This window comes from Stegostoma tigrinum, chromosome 2, assembly GCF_030684315.1.
Source record: "Stegostoma tigrinum isolate sSteTig4 chromosome 2, sSteTig4.hap1, whole genome shotgun sequence".
Taxonomy (NCBI): Eukaryota; Metazoa; Chordata; class Chondrichthyes; order Orectolobiformes; family Stegostomatidae; genus Stegostoma; species Stegostoma tigrinum.
The window spans coordinates 57,823,490-57,832,509 of NC_081355.1; the positions used below are offsets into that span (position 1 = coordinate 57,823,490).

Here is a 9,020-nt window from a genome sequence, read left to right on the forward strand (position 1 = left end):
TTGAATGATTCCGCTTTTAAAGTTAAATAATTGTGCGCATCGATTGGATGTACACAATACAATAGAATTGCAAAGAAAAGTTGCCGATGCCCTGGTCTCCATCTCCCCTGAGATGCTGTAATGTTGTGGACTGTCTGATTTGTGGGAGTTGTTCACTGCGTTTCGCACTTCCTCTTTCTCCCTCTCTCTCTGGGTTACTTACGTGTATACAGCAGCGACAAGCTGAAGCTCCTTTCATCTTCGCGGTGGCAGGCGTTATCTCCTTGTAAACCGCTGACAATCAGTTTGTTGGCGTCACCCGGGCACTGCAATGACGATGACAACATCAGAATGACAGATTAGAAAGAGCAGGCAATGGTGATCCTTCCCAGACCCTCGGTGCTTCCGAGAGCAGTGCTCACATCAGAAGGTCAATTACATCTCGCTTTTTTACCTCCTCCACCCCCGCCCAAACCTCCTCCTTCTCCCATCCCCCCCACCCAACTGTGTTCCCTTGAACTGTGTCCTCTTGCTTTGAGTTCCTCTGCTAGCTCTGGTCTCCGATCTTCACACAATGGAACCAAGAAAAGAGATGCTGTTGTTGATGGAGCGAGGTCAGCATGGTAATCTTGTTGGCAGGAGGGTGTCGAATTTGTCAGAACCAGCTGGGAGCCCAGTCATCGAGTCCCATGAAAATGTGATTCCGAGGAATTGCTTGAGCCCTGGGTCAGCGCCTGTGACACTGGAGAGTGGAGACGAGGAGACCGATGGTAGTACTCGGATGAGACAGGCTTCAAGGCTCCTTGTCCCGGATAAGTCATCATCAGATGGTTGCTCGGCGAAAAGCAAATGTCTCTCTGTCCAGAACAGTCCGGAAACGGAGTCAGATTATTATGATGAGATAGATGTCAGTTGCACTCCAGACTGTGTGTCGGGAAATCAAGATTACCACGGAAACAAAGGTACTTACCAATTTCGATTGCAATACCATTTACTTAACACCCTGGAGTGAAAGTTGTTCTTTAAGTAATGATTGCTGAATTTATCTCTTAAACAAATTAGATCTTACTGCCTTTCGTGACGAATGCTTAAATGTAGTTTATCGAAGCATAAATTAATATATTTCAGTTTATATTGTAGAATTAAATTTTGTGTTATTTAATTGGGCGATTCCATGATTTGCATTTTCACAATTAAAACCCGTCTAAACGGAGTTTTGATGTTATATACATATATGTTTAAACTGCAAAACGTGTAATCAAATGGTTCAAGAAAATGGAACAAGAAACTAGTTCCGATTTTTATTTGGTTTCTTGATGGATTTCGGAAACTTGTTTAAAGACCGTAAAGTGATTATTGAGTCCCAGGTTCTGAGGAGTTGACACCTTGAAGGTTTCAGATTGTCACTTTCGTAGGGTCTTGTTGGCGCCAGCTCGGAAGTAGGTATCTCTGGATGAGCTTCAATAAGAGCCGGTGCATATGAAAGCATCTCAGTTAGTCAGCAGCCGGCATGCACTTTATAGTCATATTCAAACCGGGAGGAGACTACAGAGAAAAAGAAAGCTGAGAAAAGGGGGACTCAATTTCAAACGAGTTCAGGAATTTCTACCACACTTTGTGTGGCAAGCTTGTACCACTAAATATCCAGGAGACGGCTGTTTAGGGAAGGTGCCTGTTTCTTCAGTGAATCCAGCCCAAAAAAAGGCCAACCGAGGCACAAAGGGTGTGTTATCTGTTACGCAGTGCCCAGGTATGATTGATACATAGTTCGACGACATTAAACAAATATTCCTAACCTTCAATTTTTGACTGTCCGCAACTTTGTTTTTTTATACTTTTGAGGCATAAATCAAATTAAATACATTTAGAGTGTTGGGAGGGCTAAAATGAACAAAACAAAATGTGGAATCACGGAAGGAGATAGGTCTCTGAGTAACGATTTTCTTCTTTTTCACTGAATTTACATTGTTGCATTTAGTGCCTCACTTGGTAACACTTTTAGATGTGATTCTGATTTCAGGGCAGCCCTCCGATCAGATGAGCACTAACGGTGGGGCAGATCTTCCCAAAGTGACCGGCTCTCAGAGCCTGATAAGCGGCGGTGGAGCTGACCAGATGCGCCGATACCGAACCGCTTTCACCAGAGAGCAGATCGCCAGGCTGGAAAAGGAATTCTACCGGGAAAACTACGTTTCCAGGCCCCGGAGATGCGAATTAGCAGCGGCGTTAAATTTACCAGAAACCACTATCAAGGTGAACGGGAGACGAAGTAGGCTGTGCTGATACTAATCGTAAACAATTTAAGATCTGAAGATACACGAGAAGTGAATGCATTTTGCATTTGCTGGAAACGATGTCATCCACAAAAGACAGTAAAGGAGGAAGATAGAAGAGTATAGCCCTGTGTTTAATCACATTATCAGTAGCAAACTAAACGATCGACAAAGAAAATGACCTTATATTTGGTACCCCTGATGAAAATAAATAGCTTATGCATCTTATTGAAATATCGGGCATTAGTTAGGGCAAAACGAAACCCTGAACACAAAATATATTCACGTAATGAAACGAAAGAATGTTCATTATAAACGCGGAGTGAGCAATGTTTGCATTCAAACCCCGGTTCCTGGCATTCCAGGGGGGAAGGGGGTGGGGATGACATTATAGTAAATCTAAATCAATTTAGTTTAATCTGTTGCATTGGTGCAACGTTTATGAGACCACTGAACACAGTTGACTCTAAATATTATGAGTGAGGAAGGGACAGTCATATTTTCATCTTTGTGAGCTTTTGGAACAACGTTTTGTTTCATGGATGTTATTTTCTTCCTGCTATTCTGTGCACTTTTCACTTCAAGAGATAATGCTACAAAGAACCTTTGCTAGTCTTTAGCATGAGCAGCATACCCTCGCAAATGGTGAGTATTGAGGAATTGCGGTCCTGTGGGTAAAGTGTAACCCACCAGCTCTGAATGGGTTAACGTCAATATGCGTCAGGTCACTCGAGGTTTCTCAGCCCAAATATTTTGGGTATCTATATGAGTTTATATGTATCATGTGCAGTGTATGAACCATTGACAAAAGATGGGGATTGATTTTCACGTACTTGTACTTTTGTTGCAGTATTTGCTTTGGGTTTTGTACAGCAGTTACAAACCGATTGAAAATCGACAAAGTAAAATATCAACACGCGAAAAAAGTAGCCTAGTAAAAGCTGGACTATAAATTGTCAAAGCTGAAGGGCCCAGAGAAAAGATCTCTGAGCGATCCTGTTATGCTCACTTCGCTTGCGTTAAGTAGCCTTGTTCAACCTGAAAGTACAAGCTTCTCCTTCCCCAAGGGCACAACCCCGCTTTGATTCTCAAAATTAATTTGCAGTTGAAGATGCTGGAAGATAAATATCATTCTCCCTCAACGTCATCAAATTGGGGTATATATCGTGACGACAGAAAACGTGACATATTTTGCAACCCAAGTCCAATGCCTTCTGCAAGTAACATAATCCTGTTTTTTTTTCTGCTTTTAAGGTGTGGTTCCAAAATCGCAGAATGAAGGACAAGCGGCAGCGTCTGGCTATGACCTGGCCTCATCCGGCCGATCCTACTTTCTATACATACATGATGAGCCACGCTGCGGCCACTGGCAACCTGCCCTATCCCTTCCCATCCCATGTACCTCTTCACTACTATCCTCACATGGGTATGTCTGCAGCATCTGCATCAGCGAGCAGCCCCTTCAGCACCCCTCTGAGACCCCTGGACACCTTCAGAGTTCTTTCCCACCCCTACCCGCGTCCCGAGTTGCTGTGTGCATTCAGGCACCCTTCCCTATACCCTTCGACCGCTAACCATGGGATTGGCAACGCCGGCAGCAGCCCTTGCTCATGCCTATCGTGCCACAGCAGTCAGCCGAACGGGGTGGTCCAGAGAGCTGCAGGGACAGACTTCACATGTGCTTCATCTACCAGAACTGACACATTCCTCACCTTCACACCTTCCGTGCTTAGCAAAGCTGCTGCGGTATCCCTGGACCAGAGGGAAGAAGTCCCTTTAACGAGATAAGGCAACGTCCTTCAGCATGCTTTATTAAAGAAAAACCAAATGTGCACACGTCTCTTTCTCTGGAGAGAAAGGTTTGGACACTAGTGGAAATGTCCACTTTCTGGATGTCTAGACCTTGTTTCAAAATCTCCGTTGCATATCTGCAGGACTCCATCTCACACTTCTAAACCATAGAGTGGATTATAAAAATTCCTTCCTTCGTTATCTGCCAAATGTGTCCTATGCTGATGAGAGTATTCTAGTCGTGTACGTGCGTTGTTGGGGTTTTAATAGTAATTGTATGATAATATCCTCATCATAGAAATTTGGTGTCAAACGTTAACAACCCACAATGGGATGGGATTATGTGATGGGGAACTGAGCAACTCCACCTCAATATCATGTTTGGAGACTGAAAACTAGGCGGTTTTGTTTTGCTATAGTAGCTGGCATTTAAAAATTCGTTGATTGGTTTGCGTCGGTGAAAGTCGTCGAATCTCTCGAGGGCAGGGAGGTCTGTACAGTTCTGGAAATACAAGGCATTGTATGGAGACGTCAATTGGGCGAATAAGTATCATGTAAAGTAAACCGATTAATGCATTTATTCACATGCGGTTGTCTTCAGATTTTCAAAGCTGAAACTTGCCAAGGCTAATTCATTCTGGAATTTGAAAATAAAGACTTACAAGGAATATTGTTTCTGTGTTTGCTTTATCCCAGGCTCTGAATGGGCTCAATCGGTTTTCACTAGAGCCCCTTGCTCTGCGTTTCCGCACATGGTAAAGTGAACAAAATTAGAAAAATGAAGTAAAATGATACCTTATCGTGGCATATTTTTCGACATTACTAATAATTTAGATTGCACATTCAGAATAAAAGGCATGTTTAAAAATAAGCAACTTGGTGTTCGTTTTGCATTGCATTGTGTTTGATTAAGCTTTTCCTGTATTAACGAAGCTTTTACTAAACCAATTGAAAGTTAGTTCGTAACTGTTCAAAATACACCAAAATCCATACCCAGCAGCTTTCCTTTCAGAACCTGCATATAATACATCCGATTTCAAGACATTGTTTGTTCAATTATTCCTCATTATATGAATTGTTAATTTCACAGCAATCTGGCCTACACCTGATTGGCCTTAATTTATGACAGATTTAACAGCTCAACCTGTAAGTCATTGTTGCTTGTCACTGCTAAACAGTGCGCCTATAAAGAGATATACATCCCCTAAAATAAGGAGCAATTTATATTCAAGCCATCTTCACAAAATGGTCAGTTGTGTATAGTTAGAGATCACAGATGGGAGCAAAAGGAAATATGGGCCTAATTTTGTAGGCCATGCAAGTTTCTTTTCTTTTTTACTAATCATTCAAATTGAGGTGCCCATTAGTATAATTATCGCATCTGGGCAAATGTCAGGTTATTTATACTATTAATGTGACAAGGTAAAGTGTACAATTTTAAGAGTGTTGGTTTTAATTCTGTCGCTTTCTTGATTTGTATGTGGTTAAAAAGAATTGCAACGATTCTGTTAAAAACAAACATGAGTTAAGCATTTCTAATCACATGATTTTTCTTTCTTTTTTCAACCCCCCTTCCCCATATGTTTAATATGTGACCAGTAAAACAAGTAAACCATTTCGATTCATTGTAGTTCGACAGTGTCTTTCAGTAACTTTTAGCATTGTACATCAATCGTTTATAGCTTATTCGAAACTTGTTCCATTGATGTTGGCCTCGCTTGCCTGTTTTATTGTTTTCCAGCTTCTCTGCAAATAAATGACGGAAAATAAGGATGTGTAAAAGTGAGAAGCACTTATGGGAAGGAAACAACAGTTACGCCACTCACTCCTTTGCTTACTAGGTTGGGCAGTCTTCAGTGAAGCAGAAGTTATTTTGGAAAGCTACAGATTTTGGTCATGGCTTTGAAATTGTAGCTGACAGGTCAATGGCTCTGCTATTCCTGTATTATGAGCCATATTTTCTTTGAGTTAACAGCTAATAGGCAAGGCAAAATTAGATGTCTGCAAGTGATGCTGGAATTCAAAAATCGATGGCTCAGCCTCCTGTCCAATGAACATTCTTTAATTGACTGTATTTTCTGGATAATTGAACCAGTCTTTTTGTAAATGGAAGCTTCGTTGGAAGAACAACATAATCTTGCATTCGAAATGTATCCAGCATTGGTTCCGAACATCCCGGTCATCATATGTCATGGCCGGGTCCTGGTTCTAGCCGCCAATTGCTGCTCAAACAGAAGCCCTGATTGTTTTGCTTTGATTGATTGCCTTATTAACGTGTGTTCTTGTAAGTGTGACCAAGTTGATTACGACGCATATGCTTCGGATAATGTTCCATTTAAGCAAGTGGGTAGGACAAGAAAGATTTAAATCACTAGCGAAATGTAAATTCCCAATTCTTGTTTCACAGATAAAACCGAAATAGGAAAGTTTAGATAACAACTACCCATATCGTTTTACTTTAATGGCATATGCAGAGCAAGCTCAAAAATGAGATTTCCACTCGAGCTATTTTCTTGTCTTTGTGACTGTTATATACTCGTTTATGACCCTTTTTTTTGCTATTAAAGCAGGGTACTACGCCAAATGAAATCACATCTGTCGAGTCATACAGGAGTCTATCGAATGCCAAGTATGTGGAAAATTACCAACCGATTGTCTTACAGAGCGTCGCTATTCATTTAAATTGAATAGTCGCTCGTCGTCAAAAAATGATGTTCTTGAGAAATAAATGTTTCAGCAGATCATACAGCATCTGTTGCCTGAACAGACCAGTTTACATGTCAGGTGAAGATCATTCTTCCAAACTTGTTCTTATTACGAGGCAATGGAGAACATTCCATAAACGCTAAACTCACTCAAATGTGAGCTGGGGCCGAGAACAGTTTTCAACTCTTTCTCAGCTGACTGCCGCACTGCCTATTCACTGCATCCGTTCAAATTTGCTCTTCATGCGTGTGCGCAAATACAGGTATATATGGACATATGCTTGTACATATGTGTTTACTGACGAAAGAAACGCATGTAAAGTATTGCTAGCAATACAGTTTGACTGCATGAATCCATCGCTTTAACGCCGCTGTCATGTGTTATCACTGAAGAATTCAGAATAATCCCTCAATGCGGGATTCCAGCAACGGCTTTCCTGTTGCTGCTTCAAAGTTCCTTTTGGTCCTTATGCTCAGACGCTGGAGTGCCTCCACTCCACCGTATGTCAGTCACCTTCGTCAGATCAAACTCAACCCATGTTGCCAGGCTCTCGGATAAAAGTGCAATTGACACAAGAGCACCCGTGACAAAACAAAAGGATGTGTTATGAAAAAGTGCAACAATTAGGCATGTACATGCTGAACTGAAACGACTGAAATCGCCACTACCCCAAATTATGTTGTATTAATGCAGGTTTAGTTCGTTACAGCAGGGCGAAGAGCTTAAATGGCCCGATCAGAGGATAATGATGATGAATGAGATATTAATTCAGATACAAGCTAGACAATTTACGCGTTCAACTGTTTAAATAGCCTTCCAAAAATCATTTGGAATCGCGGGTCACAAATTCAATCAATGGCACCATCTTGTAAACGTGCGAGGCTATGTTTATCATAAATATTTATAGATACAGCGCTTTATCTGCCGACCTATGTCAGAGCTCTGCTCCGGGTAGAGTTGACAATGCATTTCCAAATATTAGAACCACATCTAATCCCAGGTTTACACGCGTATAAACAAATATCTGAACAACTGATAGTCTTGCGTGAACTTCTCAGAATTTTAATACAATACCATGCTCAGTCAACTCAAGAAACGTAAATGTTAAATATGATCTTTACCTTTTTCCTTAATGACATTTTTATAAAAGACATGTCATAAGAGAAAATGAGCATTAACACATATCAAAGCTACACTATTAGAATAAACGCAGTTTAAGTGCATGAACTGCAACTTTAATAGATATGAATTTCAATAACAACTTATTTTAATTATTCTCTTGTTTTGTAGCAAAATCCATCGCTTTGAGCATACATGTAACCCAGTGTGCGACTGTTCCATACAAGCGCACACATAAATTATTCGTATTTTCTGTCTCGTTGTAGCAGCGTAGTTGATTTGTTGCAACTCAAACGTTATTGGTTTTTTAGCAAGCTATTTATATTGCTTTCCCGACTAGCTCTATCTACGTCCACACCTAACCCGCCAAGGTATATCATGTAATACCAGCGTAACAGACCGAATAAAGTATTCTGACGGTGTAGAATTCCAACACCATTTATTTTCGTACGATCGAAAAGGAGTAATCTTAGTAATCGTTTGAGGAAAACATTCAATAACGTACAGTCTCGACCACAATATTCAAGTGTACAAAATATAGTATCTCCGCGTGTTTTTATGATTTTTAAGTGCAAATATTGTAATTTTGTATCAGTCTGTAATCGTATAAGTAATCTTACTGTGCAGTAAAAATTAAAAATATCGGAGAATATATATACATGTCTGCGCAAGTTTTACACGTGAAACAGAATGCTTTGTTAACATTTTTTAAAAGAAAACGCATTCAACTGTGTTGTGGAGATTCTGAAAGTGCCCGTCAAAATGTGACATTGATGTATTGCTGTCCAATTAGTGCGTCTAATTAGTGTCCTATGGGAGAGTCCGACCTGGTGCCAGGGCAGACTGAGCCCAGTCAACAACAGCCGCAAAGAAACGTTATTATTGCTGGAGAGACTGCATTTGAGTATGAAATGATACAAAGAGATTTCATATAGCAAACGACTATTTTTAAAAATAGGCTACAGGCTGACAGAATCAGTGGTATTAAATCTGCTTGGAATCTGTCAATTTTTTTCAAACCTACTTTGCCTTCATCAACAAGAATAATTATTGTTAATAATTTAGGTAGGAATTAACTAAATGCACCACGTTGGGGTAACTCGAGTCGTTAATGATGCCTATTCAATATTGGGAAATAGTATTTCAGGATAA

The 9,020-nt window shown here is 40.5% G+C and overlaps 1 protein-coding gene across 1 annotated transcript; it reads left to right on the forward strand.

The window, feature by feature from the left end:
- Positions 1–286: 286 nt before the first annotated feature.
- On the forward strand, positions 287–4,664 carry evx1 (even-skipped homeobox 1). The gene is made up of 3 exons (XM_048563536.2): positions 287–941; positions 2,000–2,232; positions 3,507–4,664. Exons 1-3 carry the CDS (start codon positions 554–556, stop codon positions 4,038–4,040), a joined length of 1,155 nt encoding a protein of 384 aa, XP_048419493.1. The 5' UTR covers positions 287–553; the 3' UTR covers positions 4,041–4,664.
- The last annotated feature ends 4,356 nt before the right edge of the window (positions 4,665–9,020 follow it).

What these genes read in the sequence shown, in the direction of transcription:
- evx1 (XM_048563536.2), top strand. Translation starts at nt 554, where the DNA reads ATGGAACCAAGAAAAGAGATGCTGTTGTTGATGGAGCGAGGTCAGCAT. An exon ending in AGATTACCACGGAAACAAAG is followed by an intron (nt 942 to 1,999) that starts GTACTTACCAAT and finishes TTCTGATTTCAG; the next exon opens with GGCAGCCCTCCGATCAGATG. An exon ending in TACCAGAAACCACTATCAAG is followed by an intron (nt 2,233 to 3,506) that starts GTGAACGGGAGA and finishes TCTGCTTTTAAG; the next exon opens with GTGTGGTTCCAAAATCGCAG.